Here is a 22,571-nt window from a genome sequence, read left to right as displayed (position 1 = left end):
TTCTTACCTGAGAGGCTTAACTTTTACTGCCTTTCTTAGTGGCTGATGAAGTTACAACATCTGACTGTGACTGTGCACTCAGATCATCAAGGGTTGAGTTGTCACTAACTTTTGGTTTCTAGAACGGAGAGGAAGTGGACGCAGAAACCAGAATCGTCGCATTAGCTGTATAGCATAAAGCACTTGTATCTTCACAGAAGCAATACCAAAGCCCTTACTGGGAAACCTTTGTTTTATGACACAACAAACTCTGCCAAAGGAAAAAAAAAAAACTTACCATAGGTTTACTCTTTGAGTTGCTACTTGTGACCTACAACAGCACAAAACAAAACAAGTCAAATCAGTCAGGGTCAATTTTCACAGATACTCCTCTATATTGTATTTTTCTGTACCTTAAACCTGTGACTAAAAATGTATTTTTTTCCACAATCTGCAAAGACAAACTTTTTGATTTAGTATGTCTGCATATTAGATATGTTAAAGGCACCTCTTTTTTCGCCAAAGGTCGTTCCGCATACCTAGTAGTATACAGAACACATGATGTTCCTATGCTTTTTGTCACAATATGTACTTAGACATTTCAGCAAACATGTCCAGTGTCTATAAAACTGTCTAATTCAAACAGAAAGACACAATGAATACAGTTAACATATACATGAATATATATAAGCTAGAAAATGTGACAATGTATAGTTTTAAGTTGCAGTGCAGTGAGGTTAAGACCATACCTCTGCCTTCTCGTCTGTGGGAGCTGCTTTGGGCTTGAATGCGGGGACATCGGGCAACAGGGTACTTGATAAGGCGTCCATTACAGCACCTGCTGCCTGCCAACAATAAACAGTTGGTCAGTCTAAATTACATTCAAACAGTAAATTCATTTGTTGGACCTTGTAAGAGAGCAGACACTAATGTTTTGTTTGGGCGAAAATCACAGCTACAATGGACATAACACACCCAGATCGTAATGTGGCCCTTGCAACCAATGAAATTTAAATATGTGACCTGTTTTATCTTGATTTCTGGATTTATCTCAAAAACATACAATATCAAAAATGGTACAGAGAATTATATATACTGCAAAGTACAATGCATAGCAAAGTGTTACATTTAAATGTAACTATAAATACACACACACAGGTTTGTAATTATATCTTTGTGGGGACTCTCCATTCACTTCTATTGGGAAAACTCTAATCCAAACATGACCGACCATAACCCCTACCCAGCTCTAACCTTAACCATAAGTAACCAAACAAAATGCAAGATTTTTGGCAGTTTTAGTTTTTTGAATGCATTCACATATCTTTGTATTAGTATGAATTGGTATATGTAGTCAATAATATTGATGCTAAAAATGCGTCAACATCAACATTTTAAATCAACATCTTTTTAAACATTATTTTAATGAAATTACCTTTTGATTTCTAAAATGCTTCATTATAACCATTATAAACATAAATGTTTTTCTTCAGTATCAGTATGTAATTATGGGAGTAGTTACAATTATCGCAAAACAAAAAAGGTGGTTTTGCACTGCAAAGTTTCAATGGCAGCTGCGCTATGCACCAGCACCGGAGGAGGAGGCGCAGAGCCGCCAAAAAAGGCTAAATCTGTCTGTTCATGTTTATTAAATTACCATTAATATGGATAGCAGTTTAACATCTTAGAATCTCCCCTGAATCAGTGTTTGAGGAGACGTTTAGGCCGTTTAGGCTAGAATCTGAGCTCATTCTCCGATGACTGATGGTGCCCGTTTGTGTTTCTGCATGTTGGGCTCGTTGGGACCAGTGTCATTATCGTAAACTAAAACTGAAATGAAAACAGACACAGAATAAATAAAATAAAATATATATATATATTTATCAAAAAAACATGCAACTTAAAGTGCAAAAAGTAGGTCACCATCACACCACCGCTGGCTTTTACCACGCTAATCGCAATATCTCCTCTTTTAAAAGATGTCGTGGCTGCTGAGCTGTCATTTTCTTCACCGCGACTTCAGTGCTTATCGTTTGCTCCGCCAACGGAATTTAATAAGCATAAGGATAAGTCAAATTTATACAGAGTACGAACTTTCGGGTGTCACAAGACACCTCTCGTTAATATTTTAGGCATACTATTGATCCACTTATTAAATTGTAGGTGAAAGTAACATCGACATCTCTATAGCAATGAAAAAAAATAACTTAAATTTGAAGTCAGTTTGATTTTCTGGAGCTAAATTAATCGTTTTGATTAAATCGACCAATCGGTGAAATAATAGAACAATAGTCGTTAGTGGCAGCCCTGCTGCACTCATCATCCCTTGGATCTGTCTCTGGATTGGGGTTGGCCTTATGGACGATGCCATCCTCCATCGCCATTGCCTGACAGACATCATAGTGTTGAGCCCAATGCACCATCTGAGTGACCATAGTTTAAGTTACCTGGCCAGACTTCAGTGACTTCAAATAGTTAATTACATTTTTCTGTTTAGTTAATAATAGCCATAAAAAATAAATAAATTGTTACTATATATCGAAATAAAAGAATGAAGTTGTTCCCTATCACGCCTTTATTAGAAAAAAACAGAACAGCAGCATCCTTTATAGGTTACGGGACCTTTTTAGTGATCCAGTCTATCGACATCACTATGACTAGTAAGCATAGCCGTGAGTCTCAAACTTAATTCACTTACGCACTGAAAACAACAAGTTTAAGTACGGAAGCACATGATTTGAGACTCACAGTAGGTTATGAACGTGGGAAAAGCGCACAGTTCAGCTTATTCATCCTCTACAACAGCCATATGAAGGGGCAGGTATTAGCAAAGGGTTAGGGTGCCCAGTGAGAGGATTGGCTGTGGACGGGGTCAGATGTACAAAGAAATAGATATAGTAATAAATGAATAGTAATCAAGTACTGAATGAATTAAAAGAAATCTGTATAAAAATTTACAGTAGCTCTACAAAACAATCAAGCTAGCACCCCGCCCCCACACACACACACGACGTCATTGTCCATCACGATGTTTCACTACAGACATCGTCATATGCCAACCCTACTCAAGACCTCCCTTTGGCTCTCCTTTCCTACCAGCCTCATCCTCTTACATCTCATTTTGTTTTTTAAAATAATCAGCTATAGGCTAATAATCACCTATAGAGGGAACACACCTTCTGATCTCCTTTTTAAAGACAGAGAACCCCCACCCCCGCATGCCAGGCCAGGGCTGTTTCACTTTTGTCTACCATAGAACATTGAAGAGGCACATCCACCACACCATCTCAGCAACACCCAGGTTTCTCAGGATCTCTGAACTGATTTCTAACTCTTGCTGCCTGGTTATATCCGCCAGTTTAAGGAGATCCTCAATGTGTTCATACCATTGCTTGACAATATCACAAGGGCTGACTGACACTTATCTTCTCTGACTCAGTATAAGCAGCAGAAGGTCACACCTCCTCAGTATTTCTGAGGAACCACTCTAACGCCCTGTTTCCTGAACATTATGGGCAGCTCTGCAGTTCACCATACCTTCTGGTTTGGCTCTACTAAGGCAGCTTTAGGTTTAGCTTTTTCTGAAGACTGAACTGCAGGTGTGGTTGTAGATGTAACTTTGGGAACAGCAGCAGCTGGTGTAGCTTTGGTAACTGGGGCTGAAGCAGCTGGAGCAGCAGGGGCAGCTGGAGCAGCCGGGGCATCAAAGTCGGAGGAAAGAAGACCAAGAGCTGTAGCGTCATCCAAGGACGGCTGCGGGAAAGGGCCAAAGGTATAATATATGCACCCACAAATATGTAGATAACTTTTGCAAATTGACCAGGTGCACTACTGCACTGAAACTGAACCTGAATCAGCTCAGATTCATAATAGAGCTAGAGCTTATGACAATGGCCATCAGGGCATGTTTGCTAATAATTTCTAGTTAAATTCTTCAAATACAGGCAGACCTCAATACTCAGATATTTCTACAAGTTTTCATCATACCTGTTTAGGAGCGACGTGTTTTACATCCTTCTTCGCCTGAAAAATAACATAAGGTTCACTTAACTATTTACTCATGAAAGGAAGAGAAACAATGACGTGTTACCACAGATAAACAACAAAATCTCACCACACATCTTCCCCATAAACAGTATCTTCAGCAAGTCTATTTTATCTAAATAAAGTGTGATGTATCTCATACCAGGATATCTTTCTCTGAAGGCCGATACTCAGGTGGGAGGCTGTCATCTCTCTCTCCTGTCTTTACTGCCTTCTCTTCAATGGCAGTTTTCTCCTAAAATCAGAAAATAATTCAGGTTCTTAGATCTCATATCCATGGGCTCTTACACTGCAAAAGTTGAAGTATGCACATAAAATGGGATTTATGAATTGCCTGTAGGTGGCGCACCTTGACGATGTTTTTGGCAGGCACGGGGGTGGGTGCAGGAGCTGGGGTGTCATCTGTGAGGGTGTCTGACAGGGCATCCAGTGCACTGGCTGTGCCTTCAGACAACTGGGGACACAAAGAAAGTTTGGAGAGACAAGCTTATTAAAAAAAAATCCAATAAACAGACACCAGGCCATCATGCACTTCCATGGAAGTGTGTGTGTGTGGATGAACAGTTTTGCTTGTTCATTCTCTATAACAGCTCTATGAAGTGGCAGGTTATAGCAAAGGGATTGGGTGCCCGGCAAGAGATGCCACCTGTCGCCCTGCTGGTGGAGGATGTGCAGTGGCAGCCTGGACAACTGGAGCCACTCCAGGGGTAACAACATCTTCAAAGTCCAGTGAGGGCTGATGGGGAAACAGAAGTCAGTCCCTCTGCATCTCATATCCCTGCATGGTGCCCTAACACCAGGCTTCCCAGTGTTCTTATAGCAACAACACTGACCTTAGATTTAACATGCATATGATACTGTTATTACAACTGAACTCAAAAGCAGACAAGATAAGAGGATTAAAAACATCAGGTCAAAATGGAAACTCTTGGATATCAGGAGCCAGAGAGGCAGCTATGGAGAGGGAGGAGACTGGGGGTTAGGGCAGGGAGCAAAGGGAATTCCCAACAGAGACAGGGAGCAGAGGCAGCGAGAGGGAATGCCCAACAGAGACAGGGAGCAGAGGCAGCGAGAGGGAATGCCCAACAGAGACAGGGAGCAGAGGCAGCGAGAGGGAATGCCCAACAGAGACAGGGAGCAGAGGCAGCGAGAGGGAATGCCCAACAGAGACAGGGAGCAGAGGCAGCGAGAGGGAATGCCCAACAGAGACAGGGAACAGAGGCAGCGAGGGGGAATGCCCAATAGAGACAGGGAACAGAGGCAGCGAGAGGGAATTCCCAACAGAGAGGACACACTTTCTGGTCCCCGTTGTAAAAAACGGGACCACTCCCTACCCCATGTGCCAGCGGAATTTTCCATGCAACATTAAAGATGCACAAAATTCACCTAAACTACATCCATGTGTTTTCGATATCTCTGGATTGATGTTTACCCACCGCCACAAGATGTGAGGGCATAACCAGCAGTTTAAGGAGGTCCCCGAAGTGTTTATACCATAGCTTGACAATATCACAAGAGCTGACTGACACTTATCTTCTCTGACTCAGTATAAGCAGCAGAAGGTCACACCTCCTCAGTATTTCTGAGGAACCACTCTAACGCCCTGTTTCCTGAACATTATGGGCAGCTCTGCAGTTCACCATACCTTCTGGGTTGGCTCTACTAAGGCAGCTTTAGGTTTAGCTTTTTCTGAAGACTGAACTGCAGATGGGGCTGTAGATGTAACTTTGGGAACAGCGGCAGCTGGTGCAGCTTTGGTAGCTGGGGCTGAAGCAGCTGGAGCAGGTGTAACTTTGGGAACAGCGGCAGCTGGTGCAGCTTTGGTAGCTGGGGCTGAAGCAGCTGGAGCAGGTGTAACTTTGGGAACAGCGGCAGCTGGTGCAGCTTTGGTAACTGGGGCTGAAGCAGCTGGAGCAGCAGGGGCATCAAAGTCGGAGGAAAGAAGACCAAGAGCTGTAGCGTCATCTATGGATGGCTGGAGAGAAGGGTAAAAGTTACAATAAATGTATCCACAAATATAATTTGCAGGCAGGTAAACGATATAGAGGGACTCCTAACGACCTTTAAGGGAGACATAAATGAGATAAAAAAAAAGCACATGAACCATCAGAAGTAGTCTAACAAACAGCAGATAAATGCTTATTTTGGCAGTGATAATACATATCAGTCATCATTGAGGAAATATGTAGGTTACATACTTTTGCAAACTAACTTGGCGCACTACATTTGGAGTAGATTACGTTCTATCAGACTTCTCTTGTAGATTAGTCATAGGAAATGAGAACCGTGCAAATTTTTCTTTTGTATCAAGCAGCAAAAAAGCACGACATTTTATTTTAATTTGCCTGACTTGACATCGTACATCCTGCGATGTGAGTTTTGCCCATGTGCACATCACAATGAAGATGTTCAAACAATATATCCACCTTATTCCTGGGGGTGCTACTGTGGAAATGTGTATGGGTGTAACTTACATTTACATTTACAGCATTTGGCAGATGCCCTTAGCCAGAGCGACTTACATAAGTGCTTTAAGACTCTTCCGGTGAAACAGCGGAAGTAGCCACAAACACCAGCAATTTACCCATGGTAGTCCTTTCAAACGTGTCTTACCATATATTATTACTATTCGGGGGAATATATTTCTTTTGGTGTCATTTTTTTTTTTTTTTTTTTACTTCAAAGGCTGTGTAAATTAGGTGCCAAATTGTTCTCAGTCAAGCCCCCCCCCCATCCCCTCAAACACCAGCACAGAGTAACAAGATGGCAGCCACGCGTCAAACAGTGAGGAGCTCATCTTGAAAACTGGAAGCGTCTCCTCAGTTGTTTTTTTTTTTGGATTATGCAAAACCAGACATAAAACAAACCACTGTCCGCTGTAAAGTTTATCTGAAAACTGGGGCTTCTAAAGGTAGCAGCATGGAAACTCATTTCAGCATCTCAGACAGGCATGTGGCCCTGGGAGATCGCGGCAGCCGCTGAACGCCGGCTGAAAAGCAAGAATAGCGGCGTCCTTTTCACGCTACATTCCATACAATAACGAAGAACTAAAGTGGAAAGAATTTACAGATGTGGCGACGTTTCATACCTCCAAAGACATGGTGCCCATATATACGGTGGAAAACAAATGGGTTCATTCAGAATCTGAATAAAATCAGCCCCAGATGTGAGCTACCAATCCGAATGTGTTTTACCCAGGTAGCCCTGCCCCACTTAAACAGTAGTACATAAAAATAGATGTTAAAATAAAACTTATTTGAATAATGTCTTTGCTTAAAAAAAATAGTCAAAATTGGAATCGTAAATTGTGTGTAAGCTGAAACAAATCTGAGATTTTCTTTTTAGGCCACATCGTCCCACGTTCTGTATCGTGGTAAAGACACTGGAGACACCTACTGGTGTTCGACAGAATTGTGATAATCAATGCAAAGTGGGGACATCAACCAGACATGTCTCGCAATAGTGGTGTCTAGCGAACGCAGTATATTCGTTAGATCATTGCCAGCCTTTATTCAGAGCTTGTAAACCGCAAAGTCTGTAAGTAGTTATGTTTATTAGAATCATACCTTTGTTTTATGTATTTCATGAAACTTCATGTCATGCTTTGGTTCCAGTGTTTTCACAGCAATCGAAGGTAGCATTAAGCTGATTATCTGTATGCACCTAATAATTACTCTTGTTTCTATTAAGTGAATCAGCCCATAGAATGTGAAAAACACAGTTATGCATATGTACAGCAGAATTTATCACTCTAAGCAATATTTAAATTTCCAACCTCTTTCTTGGGGGCAGGAAACTCTTTCAGTTTGTCTTCTGTGAATCGGTACTCTGGCGGAAGAGTGTCCTCCCTCTCTCCGACTCTCACTCCTTTCTCAGACTTCAGCTTGGCCTCCTGAAGAAGACAGGATGGTGACTGGGAGGTTCACTGGGTCTCAAAGAAGAGCTCTAAGTATGGCAGTGATGATCAGGGACTTCTGCACTATGAAATAAACTTCAAACTCACTGATCTTCACAGACAAAGCAGCAGAGACAATGTGAAGGGATGTCAGTACCGTGACGATATCCTTTGGTTGTACTTTGGGAGGTTCAGGCTCAGGCTCTGCAGAAGGAAGCAGGTCCTCCAAAGCACTGAGAGCATCTGCAGACATGGAAGTGTCCTAGAGAGACAGTGAGACACAGGTAGGGTGACCAGATAATCCATGTCAGGGAGGACACTCTGAGCTAGGACAGGAATTGTAAATTACCATTTCAATTAAACGGACCTGGATTTCACTTGAGCACCGAGTTCTTGCTGTGTGTTGATTGGTCAGTTTCCTATAAGCATGCATGTGTCACTAATGCTAATGTAAAACAGCTGGATGAGTCTTTCAGTCAAGGAAACAAACCAGTCAAAGCACAAGAAGAGCTGAACTCTTTAGCCGAGCACAGGAGCCTTTTAATTTGGAAGTAGTTTGTAAAACCCGAAGTAGCTCAAAGTGTCCTCCCTGACATGGATTATCTGGTCACCCTAGACACAGGTCAAGATTCATAGCATCCGATTAAACGGGAGAATTCAAGCTATAAATTACCCTTTAGTCAATAGAGTCAATTTTAGTCAATAAATTACCCTGTGGTCAATAGAGAGATGAGCGTGTGCAGATTTGCAGTAATGATTTAAACAATAATATAGCAAGGGAGGAGGGCATGGATACCCAAGGGTGGGTAAAGTCATGTGACAACGTCCTTCATTCATACATCCCATCTATCCTTCTTCTAAGTGTTAATGCTGGTTGGAGTCGGGGACCCTGAAGTCTATCCCAGGCAGCACAGATGCAAGGCTGGGGTATGTCCTGGATGGGATGCTGTCGCACGTTAAATGATACACTATGAGGAACTGAGAGGCACCACTTATCCTACCTAACAGTGTCTGAACCCTCAATCCTAAAGGGGTCAGGCAACAGTGCTAAGCACTGAGTCACTGTCTCGCCATCTCCTTCATTCGCCTGAAATCCATTTCTAATAAAAAAAATAACTGGCAGTCAGCCTCTTGAGTGATGACACCCCAAGCTAGTTTCCCTTTGCCAGACTTCATGCCTAGATTTTGGTCCTCTGTGTTTTCCCCTTTATCAAAAGCAAAAATTGCTCTTTTGTGCTTCTTCTCCCCTGGTAAGTTAAACTGCAAAGCTCTAATAAAGCTCATGCACCTCATATCACGTGGATCTAGGTTGTCCTGAATCAAGCAGGTTTTGCAAGTGGTTTATACTTGGAACAAAATATAAAATGACTGATTTTAAAACATTGTGATATCAAGTTGACCTTGTGATTTTCAGTGGGAAGGGCCAGTGACAAAGGATAAATAAGAGGGTAAAATTTTAAAATTCCAGTGACAGAAAAGCAGAAGCTTTATAACATTATTAAAGGAAAAGCAGAGTCACTAGGATAGCAGGAAAATTGACAGGAGTCAAGAACGAAACAGAAGACACACACAAAACACCAGGGCAAAATGGAAAGGGGTAGAAATGGAGGAGACTGGGGGATATGGTTGGGAGATGGAGCAGGGAGCTGGAATTCCAAACCCAGCTGCAGCCGGAACACCGAAGGCAGCAGCCACACCAGCTAAACGTACCTCTACAGATTTGGGTCCTGCTGCAGTGCTGGTGGAGGAAGGCTGTGGGTCTTTCTGCAGTCAAGGAGAGATGACAGTGAACACTGAGCACAGGGCACACAGTTCTCAAGCTGTGTGAATATATCACAGAGTAAAGATGCTCTGCAAGGCTAACTGGAGGCATGTGTGAATACTGAGGAACACAGATCGCAGGATCTATTCTGCCTGCCTCTGTCATCGTGCAGTAAAGCGAGGGCGTATGAGTGGTTTTAACAATGGCAGGGACCAAATCAGCCCCGAACCCCCAGTCCCCCCCAAACACACACAGTAATCCCATAATATTGGTAGGGACGTGTTCCTACCCCCCCATATCCAAACCTATGCCCTTGCAATAAAGCCTCGAAACTGTATTTCTTAGTTTGGGTAAACAATCAACTGCTCAAAATCAGGTCCCTAAATGACAACACTGGCGGCCTTATATAAGCAGGACTGAGTCACCTACCTGCTGGGGGACGCGTGACGGAGGTGGAACAGGGGCCTGGACTGAAGGGGCCTTTGCAGGAGCCACAAAATCCTCTGCAAGTGCATCAAGGGCGTGATCATCTTTTTTAGCCTGAGAGAGAGCAGGAGAGTCCAAAGGCCAGAGAGACAGGGAGAGACGGAGCAATATTATCAGAGGAAAGTCACATTACATTTCTAAATAACATTTATTTTCCGTCTGTAATGGACCATCCTGCATCCCTGACCATGATGTGTAGTTAGAAGACAAATGAATGGATGCAAAGGACTAGAAAAGAAACTAAAGAGCAAGTAATATTCTGTACTTCAGATTAAACCATCTTCAGAATATTAAGATGTAGCACAGAGGTCTCTCCAAAAAACCTAAGACACAAACCACACACAGACCTGTTTAGGAGGGTCAGGGGCAGCGACGGGAGAAACAAAATCCCCAGACAGAAGGTCCAGAGCTTCTCCTGCATCCATCGAAGGCTGCAGAGGACAGAAAGCAGATTTCACCATGACGACGGTTCATCACTATAATAGTTTAACTATAATGGGGGCTCCCGGAATGACAGCGCTGTATTCCCCGCACAGCCTCATCACCCTGCCATCTAATCCTTACTCCTTCCACACCCCCAACCTGTACAATTTCTAGGATTACTGTATTGATCAACTGGAAATGTGAAAGCCAATAAATATGTTTTTAAGAGAACGTACTGAATCCTAATTGTGACTCTGAAATGACACCTATTCATTTATAGCACATTCTACTTATGTATAAATTTGTACAATCATTCCCCATCAATTAGGTGGTTAACTGTATTTTTGTGTGTTGCTGTCCATGTCTTAAAATGTCATTTATATCATCTATTTTCTTCAAATGTCTAAATATTTAAATTTATTCCTCATTTGCACTATAACCAGCATTTTCCATGGCAACAGCAAAAATTGCAACAGAAGCACTATAAAGAGTTAGTTTTTTATGATAGGAAATTGATTTGCTCAAATCTTTGTAATAATGCATAATTCATCTCCTAAATCCACACGGTTGTTTTTTTCTGCTAGACCAGGCACTAGGTCAAGTAAACACATGTAAAAAAAATGTTTTGGTCAGCCGTATACCCGGCAGCGCTACACTCCCAAGTGTCACGCACTCTACCATCGCTACTGCAGGAACGTACTGGACTGAATGGCAGAGTGACCATCCCAGCCTCATTCTCAGACCTATAAGTCAGTGCAATGATCCTATTCTGACAGCTGTCCATTTTGACGTACAATCTATCAACTTATTGTTATTTTTATTATGAAATACAGACATCTCTTTGCATTGCTCTGTACAACCTATAAAGGTATGTTCCTATATTTTGTATCTTAAAAAAAACAAACAATAAAACTGGTACATTACATATCTGTGCACCTTGCCGCTTAACAGAATTCAGTGGTTTTAATTAACGTATTCATATAATAAAATGAAGACTGTGATTGGTTAACGATGTGACACGCAAGTTCCGCCCTTGCTGACCCAGGGATGCACTGAACTCAGGAAAATCACGACGTGCTGCATCTGTCCTCACCTCTTTCTTGGGGGCAGGAAACTCTTTCAGTTTGTCTTCTGTGAATCGGTACTCTGGCGGAAGAGTGTCCTCCCTCTCTCCGACTCTCACTCCTTTCTCAGACTTCAGCTTGGCCTCCTGAAGAGGACAGGATGGTGACTGGGAGGTTCACTGGGTCTCAAAAAAGAGCTCTATGTACGGCAGTGATGATCAGGGACTTCTGCACTATGAAATAAACTTCAAACTCACTGATCTTCACAGACAAAGCAGCAGAGACAATGTGAAGGGATGTCAGTACCGTGACGATGTCCTTTGGTTGTACTTTGGGAGGTTCAGGCTCAGGCTCTGCAGAAGGAAGCAGGTCCTCCAAAGCACTGAGAGCATCTGCGGACATGGAAGTGTCCTAGAGAGCCAGGGAGACACAGGTCAAGATGCATAGCATCCGATTAAACGGGAGAATTCAAGCTAGAAAATACCCTTTAGGAGAGCAAGCAAAACTGTGGTCAATAGAGAGATGAGCATGTACATATTTTCAATAATGATTTAAACAATAATATAGCAAGTCCCTAAATGGAGGAGACTGGGGGATATGGTTGGGAGATGGAGCAGGGAGCTGGAATTCCAAACCCAGCTGCAGCCGGAACACCGAAGGCAGCAGCCACACCAGCTAAACGTACCTCTACAGATTTGGGTCCTGCTGCAGTGCTGGTGGAGGAAGGCTGTGGGTCTTTCTGCAGTCAAGGAGAGATGACAGTGAACACTGAGCACAGGTCATGCAGTTCTCAAGCTGTGTGAATATATCACAGAGAAAAGATGCTCTGCAAGGCTAACTGGAGGCATGTGTGAATACTGAGGAACACAGATCGCAGGATCTATTCTGCCTGCCTCTGTCATCGTGCAGTAAAGCGAGGGCGTATGAGTGGTTTTAACAATGGCAGGGACCAAATCAGCCCCGAACCCCCAGTCCCCCCCAAACACACACAGTAATCCCATAATATTGGTAGGGACGTGTTCCTACCCCCCCATATCCAAACCTATGCCCTTGCAGTAAAGCCTCGAGACTGTTTACCCAAACTAAGAAATACAATCAACTGCTCAAAATCAGGTCCCTAAATGACAACACTGGCGGCCTTATATAAGCAGGACTGAGTCACCTACCTGCTGGGGGACGCGTGACGGAGGTGGAACAGGGGCCTGGACTGAAGGGGCCTTTGCAGGAGCCACAAAATCCTCTGCAAGTGCATCAAGGGCGTGATCATCTTTTTTAGCCTGAGAGCGAGCAGGAGAGTCCAAAGGCCAGAGAGACAGGGAGAGACGGAGCAATATTATCAGAGGAAAGTCACATTACATTTCTAAATAACATTTATTTTCCGTCTGTAATGGACCATCCTGAATCCCTGACCATGATGTGTAGTTAGAAGACAAACGAATGGATGCAAAGGACTAGAAAAGAAACTAAAGAGCAAGTAATATTCTATACTTCAGATTAAACCATCTTCAGAAGATGTAGCACAGAGGTCTCTCCAAAAAACCTAAGACACAAACCACACACAGACCTGTTTAGGAGGGTCAGGGGCAGCAACGGGAGAAACAAAATCCCCAGACAGAAGGTCCAGAGCTTCTCCTGCGTCCATCGAGGGCTGCAGAGGACAGAAAGCAGATTTCACCATGACGACGGTTCATCACTACACTAACTCATCACTTAACTTACTAGTCTACTTTTAAATACTAGTAAAAATTAGACAAACTCACTTTTAGAAAGAATTCCTCATATAACATGCATCTGTCCTCACCTCTTTCTTGGGGGCAGGAAACTCTTTCAGTTTGTCTTCTGTGAATCGGTACTCTGGCGGAAGAGTGTCCTCCCTCTCTCCGACTCTCACTCCTTTCTCAGACTTCAGCTTGGCCTCCTGAAGAGGACAGGATGGTGACTGGGAGGTTCACTGGGTCTCAAAGAAGAGCTCTATGTACGGCACTGATGATCAGGGACTTCTGCACTATGAAATACACTTCAAGCTCACTGATCTTCACAGACAAAGCAGCAGAGACAATGTGAAGGGATGTCAGTACCGTGACGATGTCCTTTGGTTGTACTTTGGGAGGTTCAGGCTCAGGCTCTGCAGAAGGAAGCAGGTCCTCCAAAGCACTGAGAGCATCTGCAGACATGGAAGTGTCCTAGAGAGACAAAGACAATAGGAACTTGAGTGGTAAATTTACATTTGAGTTAGTATGGAATATTATTTAGCCTTGTATAACACTTAGTGAACATAATCCTTAGCGCAATGCTATAAAGATGTAACCCGCAAAATACTATATAACCATGAAACCTTTACAGAAAATAGTCCAATTATTGCTGCCTGATCTAGCCTCAGGCTTTATGTATCTGTATCTTGTTTTAGCCCTGGTTGTATGTATATGAGCCTTATTCAGCTCTGTTGCTTATCGCTACGTTGAAGGCCAAAGAGTATAATTGGCTTTAATATCTGGCCAGCTCAAAACTTCAAAGACTGCTACTGCTCCACCATAGAAACCCCTTGGGTCTCCATCGTAATGTCCTTGGCTGATTTCGGGCCTTTGCCATGAGTATACAAAACACTGCGGAGGCCAATTCGCCACGATCGTGTTTTCTAGCCCAAAACTTATAGAGGCGGGGAAGCAATTGGACCCCAAAAAGACAGGGAATAATAAGAGACCTAGGGGTGAGGAGTCTGAGCCCCGGAAGGGGGGGCACAAAGATAACAATTGGTCCAGAATGATGATGCTTGGGACGCCCCGTATCACAAATATCTTGATATGAAAAGTGTATTAAAATCAAGAAAAGAAACTTGGCAGATGCAGCTAGCAGCTAACCTCTTCCTTCTTGGTCTTTGGATCCCCAGAAGGCTTTGGTGCAGCAGGCCCAGCATCCTGGGATCCAAGGAGTAACACAAGATAAATGCTCAAAAGGTCACACTGCTGGATCCTGTTACTAAGTTATAGTCTCTCTACATACAGACATAAAAACAGTTTATTTCTTGACTATTTTAACTGCAACTCAATGACTAGACTAATATAATAGACTAACTGAGACTAATAACTAACATTTTGGTTACAAGACAAATTAGCAATTTTATCCTCTATGCTGCACAGTAACCTTATTTTTATACTATTCCTGCCATACGTAACATCTTTAGAATAGCCTGCATATTTCTGTCGTAAGGACTTACAAAGAAACACTGCCTTCACAGAGGAATGTTTACTATATAATTAAAGGTGAAGTTTAGTAACAATATGTAAATGAATAAAAAAAAAAAAACCCACAAAGCCCAATTAACAACATTGTGTTTGTTAATCCTTTGCAAAAGACAAGAGGCAGGAAGGCGGGGTCCTGCGGCATTGTGGGAAAGCTGCTCTGCACCTCGTGCATCCTGGCTTTCTTGTCTGCAGGGGGAGCCTCGGACCTGGACCCAGCGCCTACAGCCGGCTTCTTGATCTCCGCTTTCTGCAAGTGCAGAAGTAGTTTTCTACTTAACTCACAATCATTCAACACAACGCATGCAAAGCCTTTTCAAATAAAAGGCTAAATGACTATGCTTACTCTTAATAGTTTTCATGCATAAATTAAAAGATATAACGTGAAAATATTTACATCTCTTAAACACTGACACCAACATTGCTTGCTGATATCAGACAGCTGTAGAATGCTGAATGGGCTTTAGAAATATAGTGGTGATTCATGCAATGTTAGTCCAGTGTGAGGCTAATAAAAAAAAATTGTTTCTATACGTCTTGATTTTAGGAGAATTTAACTATTAATACTATTTTAATATGAATATTATCAATGATAATATTATTAATATAATCTTAATATTATTTGATTATTAATAATTTACTTAAATTTACCTACATTTTTTAAGAGAAATGTAAACATTCTTCACTGGTTCTACAGAACGGGCCGAAGCAATAAGCTGTCATGTTACACGATGGGGGTTATTGATAATGCTAGAAGCATCATGTACAGATAGCTTACAAATACAATATAACAGTCTATCTATGCCTACAGTATGATACTAAAGCATTTACAAAAGAAGTCATTCAACTCCACCTTCTGTGTGGCCTGACTGTCTGCAGGAGGCGGAGAAACATTTGACAATGCAGCTGACAGGACATCAACAGCAGCAATGTCCTCCACTACCTAGAAAAAGCACAGGGCAAGATGTAGGAAATTAGCTATTACACGACCGAGCACAGGAAGTCGTACCTTATTCTGAAGTTACGAAATACTGTTATTTTAAAAGACGATCCCTAAAGGGATCAAACGGAGCCCTGCAGGTATTACAATCCAGTACTCAATAAAAAAATATTACAATGAAAAAGCAGTAATGAAGTATAAAATGTGGACATTACTGGTTTCTTCTTCTCTTTACTTTTCGCAGCAGAGCTGTCAAACCCAGCTGAGAGGGCATCCAAAGCGGCATCTGAGCTTAGGGGTTTCTGAGTACAAACAAAGACACAGGGCCTGGTGAGTCTGGAATTTCTCACCGGGCACGAGGATCAACACACCCTGGATGACAGGCTGGTCCATCCCATGGCAAACACAATACGGACATACCGATCCACCCAAAGCATTTATCTTTGGTGGTGCCAGTCGAAGGTCATGTGAGGCTTCTCCCAGGCAAGCGCCCCCCCCTCCACAAAGCTTCACTTCTGGCACCACCCACCGAAATAATACTCACTTCCAATACCGTTTTTTTCCTGGGTTTTTCTCCCCTGCCAACTTTTAAGTGGAAGTGCTTCAAACCGTTTTATATATCTTCTATATATTACATTTTAATTTGTTTTCTTAGCTTTCATTTGAATTCATTTTCCTGTATTGCAGTATGTTCTCCTTTGCTGAATTTTACATTTATCGTCTTTGTTTTTATATTTCCATTTGTCCATCTTCTGACCCCTTTTCAAATACAGCCTTGTGCGTGATGTGTACTTGCTAATGCTGTCCACTTGAGGGCGCTTTTAAGCTCTTCATTGCTACCCGCAAGCAAACTTTCAACACGGGCTTTGTTTTCTGCTTTTGAGTTTGTCTGAACAGAAACCAGCTGGTCCACAATCGTAAAAGTCCAACATATGCCTTAGTCATCTGAAGGTGTTTGCACACTTACAACTTTCACCAGTCCCACCCAGTCGACAAAGACAGCTATCGCTGACGTTATAAACGATTCTGTAGTCATGGATTGGGAATGAGAGATTTACTAATCAAAACATGTGTTTTACATCTGAAAAAGGGCGTGTCTAGTTTTTTTTCCATAATCACATTGTATTTCTTAAGCATTCTAAGCTGTAAATGTGGGGGAAAAAAAATAATTGAGGCAAAGTGGCATAATACAATTGCCCCATGACGCTGGGAGAATAATCGCACAATACAGGCAGGCAGTACAGCTAGAGAGACGATACAGAGACACAGACTGATTGTGGGATTAGAGGAAGCAGCACAGAAGTCAACCAATGGGCCGGTGGTCAGAGTGACTTCATCATCGGGCTCCTGAGCAAAGGCCCTTAACTGGAAATCGCTCCAGGGATCATCTGACCCTGCTTTCACAATTGTACATCACTTTGGGTAAAAGCAATTACTAAACAAACAAATGTAATTCTAATCTAAAAAAAGGCAGAAGTAATTCGGAAAACCCAGATAACGTGTTGCTCCTTAACAGACTCCCTAACTGTGGGAGCTTCCTCGGGCTTAACCTTCCCCGCAGGCAGTTTCTCGCACTTGGGCAAACGGAAAAGAATTCCAACACAACCAACCCATCTTACAGCAATGGGACAGACTGCATTTTTCAGCAGCATGACACTTCAATACCAGAGCTAAGCCTGGATAAGAATATGAGAATTAGGACACGAGTCCCGTGTGTGGCTGTGAGCGTGATGGAGGGACAGGCACTGACCATTACTTCGGGGGAGGGGGGTGCTTTCCTTCACCCCATACAGCACTGCCGTCTCAGGAGTACGATCACGTTCGAGTGAGCAACACACACTCAATATTAACAGTCAGCAACAGGCTTTGTGCACAAATGACACACCCATATCGAAAGCTATGCTGATTTCCAAAGCCATGACACGCACAAAAGCCTTATTCTTTTAATTTCAAACTAACGTCAGTAAAACATAATATGATAACATACCCTTAAAAAAGCGATTTCAGCTAACTGCGCTGCAAACCTAAACTGGAGAAATTGCACAACCAGACTGGGTGTAGTTATGAAATGCATGAATATTCCCTTGATCAGGGCCGACCTACAAGGCACACCTTCAGGAATCTGCAGAACTGAAGACCTGGCAGCATACCTTCTGGTAGCAGACAGTTTTATATGTCTTTGACCTCAGGGTATCATTTGGGGTATCACAAATTCTGGAGGGGGTAAACTACCAGGCAGGGCATCAAGTCAATCCCCATCAAACTTGCAGGACATTAACACAAGACAGCACTGGGCCTAGGAAGCCTGCTGGGGGCTAGGACAGGGCGTGCTCTGCACCCCAAAGCAACTCTACGTCTCCACCCAGATAGTGGAGCATGCTGCCTACTACGGTTAGCAAAGAAATCGATACTACTCAATACTACAAATTATTATTGGATTAGATACTCATTTACAGTAGTATGGATACCAACTAGGGATGCAAATTATCGAGTAATTCATTAATCAATAGTTGTTTCATCTTATCGATCGATGATCGATTAATTGCTAAGCGGCAATTTTTGTATTTACTTCAAAATACTTCCACATATTGTGCATTTGGCGTCGTTGTCGTCATTGACCAACTTGAAGTGGCTCCATACTGCACTCCGTTTTGCCCTCTTCATCCTCTGTGTAACGTTTCTCTTTTATCTGTTGTTTTATCTGTTGTTTGCTTGTGTTCCCGCGTGTGCGTCAAGTACGTTTGGCGTCAAGTGCGCCCCACGAGGACTGGCAAGGAATTATGGGTTCAAAATACAATTAATTGCAATTAATTAATTTCGGTTGACTCTTCAGTCTCCATTTCTTAGCTGTTAGCTTCCGATTTCTTTTAATATGCTTTACTATAACCTTCTCATTCTTCATGTCTTCTCATTTTTGTTTGGTAAGAGCATGCCCGTCACCTGTCTTAGGCAGTGTAATTGATAATCGATTAATTGCTTACATCCCTAATACCAACAGTGCCGTCTTTGTCTCCTCCGGTTCACATACAACTTCACACGGCTCTGCTGCAGACAGGCAGGAACACAGCCCCTCCCCTCACTAGTAGCTGAACAGATGAACGCTAGCTGACGTTACTAACACTTAGCTGGCTGAACATGGCAAGCTCTGACACTGAAGGGACCAGTTTTAGTCGAGAATGAAAAAAGTGCCAAGTGCCATTTGGAAGTATTTTGTATACGAGGCAAACGACCCAGGAAAGACTAAGGATGTCAATAATCTATATACAAACAATGCTACAAAGCAGCGGCGATGATGTCGAGTAGCACAGCAAACTTGGCGAAGCATCTTAAAGACGACACCCCAGTTTTACGAGGGATTCTGAGAGGTCGGTAAAGCTCCCGTTTCAACAATGAAGTATTACACAGTTATGATAACTGTTAACCTGGCTGGCGCACACCTTAAAGTTAGCCATTTAGCTATTACCAAATTGGCTGATACCCACATTAACCATCTGTTAATTATGTTATCATCAATGTGGCCGTTGTGGCTAATAACAAAACGATAATGTAATCAGGGAAGTAGGCAGCAAATGTTATCAGTCCAGTCCGTCCGTCTTTTTCTGTCTTCATAAGAGAAGATTACAGTAATATGCCATTTTGCAAGGGGATGTTTATCAGACCAAAATTCTCAGTGTAGCATTATTGAGTTGTATGAAATAAAATAAAATGTAAAATGGGATGTGCAAAAGATTTTATTTAATTGTGTTAATTTGAAGACCTGTAGTCATTCAATACTGACAGATTGCAAAATTGGCAGCAAAATTCCTTTGATTACCTAATTAGTCCTTAAACTACAAAGACAGATGTGACCAGTCATGAAAAAGGTTAACATAGGTAATTGCTAGTTGTGCTTGTCCTTGGTTCTCTCTTATGCCTTGTCCACACGTACACGGGTATTTTTTTAAAATGTACCTTATTCTATACGTCTTGGGCTTTTGTCCACACGTAAACGGCGTCTTAGGTCACTGAAAACGGAGCTTTTGCGAAACTCCACCCAGGGTGAAGATTTTAAGAAACTCAGTTTTCAGCGTCGACATGTAGACAGGGAAAACAGAGTTTTTGGCTCGAAACGTCAGATTGTGCGCCGTTGTCCACTTTGTTTAACGTCAGAGCGTGCGCTGTTTGCTATATACATGATGATGATGATGAAAACCCTTTATTGCTGTTGCAATTCACCATGTCACTAGTCACAAGTACCAGCGAAAAATTGGCCATCAACCCGACCATACATATACAAACATCAAATTATAGGGGGTAGAAAGGTCAGGAAGACGGGGGATATAGGAAGAACAGAGAAAACAGAATTACATGAAGAGAGAGGAGGAGAATAAAAAAAACAGCCCCCAGACTGTAGTCCAGTAGGGAGTACAATGTAGGAACAGAAAAAAACACCTCAGCAACATAAACACATAGTCACTACACCTTACAACATAAAAAGTCGTGACTTGCAACAGGGGAGGAAATGGGGAGGTGGAGGTAGCCCAGCACAGACAAACAGCCATCCGGTCCTGCAGCCAAATCCAGCACCGGTCAACAGGCCCGCCTGTTCATGCTGGGGGTATGAAGCGGCGAAGGCGTGGGATGGGGGGAGGGTATACTTGGGATTGGTGGAGAGGAATGCAAGAGAGTCTCACTGCCTTGTTCTTCTGGGGGAGTTGTTGAATTCAGCAGCGGCCTTGGCCAAGGCCCGTGCTGATTAGGGGGGAGCCAAAAGCAGATCGAATTTTGGGTTTTCGGGCGAGAAGCTGTAATTTCGCAGCTCCTCTAATGTCCACGCTGGTCTCCGCCATCCAAAATCCTTTGCATAGCCGTGAGCCGTGAGCTCCTCCTAATTTCGTTGTACTTGTTACAATGACAATAAAGTTATTCTGATTCTGATTCTGGTGATGTTATCAAATCTGCGGTCAATAGTCACAGTGATGGTATCCAATTTCTGACTATGGCGATCTATAGCCATAGTCTGAGTGCCAACAGCTCTCCCAACTCCGTAAATCATCCCGGCCAGCCTAGTGGGGCTTTCAGCGGCTGTTACCGTTTTCTTCAATTTTCGATAAACCAGGGCAATGCCTAATCCAATCAGCATCAGACCTGTAATCATGGTTCCGAATAGGTAAATGTCTTCGATGTCCTCCACGGACAGAGCCACCAGACACACAACCCTCCACTTCCCCCATCCGTCCATCGTGTAGCCAGCTGCGTACGTTCCTGCAGGACAGTCAGGTTCCCCTGAACCTGGGCTACTCATCAAGAAGATGGTGTCAACTGTGTTTGAGCAATGGAGGACTTAGCCGAAATAGTGCTTGTGCTAACCTTGCTGACAGGACTTCTTACATGTGTACAGATAAATGTTGAGTCACTCTCGCATTATATTGATCAACACAGGCGTCGGAATGTGCGCCACGGTTTTCAACTTAACAGGACTGGCAATTAGGCTTCTGATTGGCTAACATGGCAGTACGGTTAGAGTTATAACGCTACCTGTTGGTTTGGCATGGTTTTGGCATGCTCTTTTAGCGGTTTCATGTGGACGGAAATATTTTAGAAGAAGACAATGTTTGTGTGGACGGGGATTTTTTTTTTTTTTAATGGAGGAGGAAAAACACAGTTTTAAAAAATACCCGTGTACGTGTGGACAAGGCATTAGAGAGTGGCAACATGGGAACTTATAAAGAACTCTCTCCTGACCTAAAAACTAAAGTAATTCATCCTTATGAATTATAAGAAGGGAACAAGAAATTATCACAAGTTTGGACTGAGTCTCCACAGTCAGAAATGTAGTCAGGAACTGGAAGACCAAAGGAAGATGTGGTGGGCCAAGAAAAATATCTGAAAGGCACCGGCGAAGGCTGATTAGAATGATCAAGGACAAACCAGACCACCTCCAGATAGCTACAACAATATCTGGCTGTGGATGGTATCATTGTACATCGTTCCACAGTCCTGCGCACTTTGCACCAAAGGGTGATGTGCAAAAAGCCTTTTCGGAGTACTCGCCACAAGAAGAGCCGCTTCATGTATGCAAAAGTGCATCTGGACAAGCCAGAAACATTTTGGGAAAAAATACTGTGGACAGATGAGACTAAGGTAGAGTTATTTGGTCACAACCAGAGGCGCTATGCATGGCGAAACAAACACACAGTATTCCTGGAGAAGAACCTGCTGCCTACTGCAAAATTGAGTGGAGGGCCCATCATGTTATGGCGCTGAGTGGCCAGCACAGGTACTGGAAACCTTGTTAAAGCTGAGGGCCGCATGAATTCCTCCCAGTATCAGCAGATTCTTGACATGAATTTTCAAGAGTCAGTCAAAAACTTGAAGTTACGCCAGGGTTAGATGTTTCAGCAGGACAGTGATCCAAAGCACCGTTCAACATCTACCAAGGAATTCATGCAGAGGCAGAAGTACAATGTCCTAGATTGGCCATCCCAGTCCCCAGACCGGAACATCACTGAAAATGTATGGACTGATTTGATGCAGGCTGTCCATGCTCAGAAGCCATCAAACCGGACTGAACCGGAAGCATTTTGGTGGGACTGATGGGATTAGACCTGCTTATTTTTGGTTAAATGCACATTAAATTGGTTCTGTTGGTCCAATAAAAAAAATATTTCCCTACTAAAATGTTGCAGTTTACATAAAGGTATAAAATGATGCTGCTGCATCCAAAGCTTAGCAAGTTATAAACTGATACAGTGATTTT

The 22,571-nt window shown here is 42.8% G+C and overlaps 1 protein-coding gene across 14 annotated transcripts in view; it reads right to left on the bottom strand.

The window, feature by feature from the left end:
* cast (calpastatin) overlaps nucleotides 1-22,571 on the bottom strand; it is a 56,285-nt gene that overhangs the window by 1,141 nt on the left and 32,573 nt on the right. For 12 of the 14 annotated variants that reach the window (XM_072714159.1, XM_072714165.1, XM_072714168.1 and 9 more), the window contains 25 exons: nucleotides 16,048-16,134; nucleotides 15,746-15,835; nucleotides 15,059-15,142; nucleotides 14,512-14,568; nucleotides 13,732-13,836; nucleotides 13,455-13,571; nucleotides 13,218-13,301; nucleotides 12,820-12,930; nucleotides 12,339-12,392; nucleotides 11,960-12,064; nucleotides 11,683-11,799; nucleotides 10,514-10,597; nucleotides 10,110-10,220; nucleotides 9,629-9,682; nucleotides 8,076-8,180; nucleotides 7,799-7,915; nucleotides 5,669-5,998; nucleotides 4,670-4,759; nucleotides 4,373-4,477; nucleotides 4,166-4,258; nucleotides 3,967-4,002; nucleotides 3,517-3,732; nucleotides 729-824; nucleotides 278-310; nucleotides 8-118 (listed from right to left, as the gene is read on the bottom strand). In XM_072714159.1, the coding sequence (XP_072570260.1) occupies nucleotides 17-118; nucleotides 278-310; nucleotides 729-824; nucleotides 3,517-3,732; nucleotides 3,967-4,002; nucleotides 4,166-4,258; nucleotides 4,373-4,477; nucleotides 4,670-4,759; nucleotides 5,669-5,998; nucleotides 7,799-7,915; nucleotides 8,076-8,180; nucleotides 9,629-9,682; nucleotides 10,110-10,220; nucleotides 10,514-10,597; nucleotides 11,683-11,799; nucleotides 11,960-12,064; nucleotides 12,339-12,392; nucleotides 12,820-12,930; nucleotides 13,218-13,301; nucleotides 13,455-13,571; nucleotides 13,732-13,836; nucleotides 14,512-14,568; nucleotides 15,059-15,142; nucleotides 15,746-15,835; nucleotides 16,048-16,134 (2,583 nt within the window). In that variant the 3' untranslated portion in view covers nucleotides 8-16. The remainder of the gene's footprint in view (nucleotides 1-7; nucleotides 119-277; nucleotides 311-728; nucleotides 825-3,516; nucleotides 3,733-3,966; nucleotides 4,003-4,165; nucleotides 4,259-4,372; nucleotides 4,478-4,669; nucleotides 4,760-5,668; nucleotides 5,999-7,798; nucleotides 7,916-8,075; nucleotides 8,181-9,628; nucleotides 9,683-10,109; nucleotides 10,221-10,513; nucleotides 10,598-11,682; nucleotides 11,800-11,959; nucleotides 12,065-12,338; nucleotides 12,393-12,819; nucleotides 12,931-13,217; nucleotides 13,302-13,454; nucleotides 13,572-13,731; nucleotides 13,837-14,511; nucleotides 14,569-15,058; nucleotides 15,143-15,745; nucleotides 15,836-16,047; nucleotides 16,135-22,571) is intronic. The other 2 variants (XM_072714164.1, XM_072714171.1) reach the window with 2 other exon arrangements.

Source organism: Paramormyrops kingsleyae, chromosome 7 (assembly GCF_048594095.1).
Source record: "Paramormyrops kingsleyae isolate MSU_618 chromosome 7, PKINGS_0.4, whole genome shotgun sequence".
NCBI classification, from domain to species: domain Eukaryota; kingdom Metazoa; phylum Chordata; class Actinopteri; order Osteoglossiformes; family Mormyridae; genus Paramormyrops; species Paramormyrops kingsleyae.
This window is presented reverse-complemented; position numbering and strand designations above follow the sequence as displayed.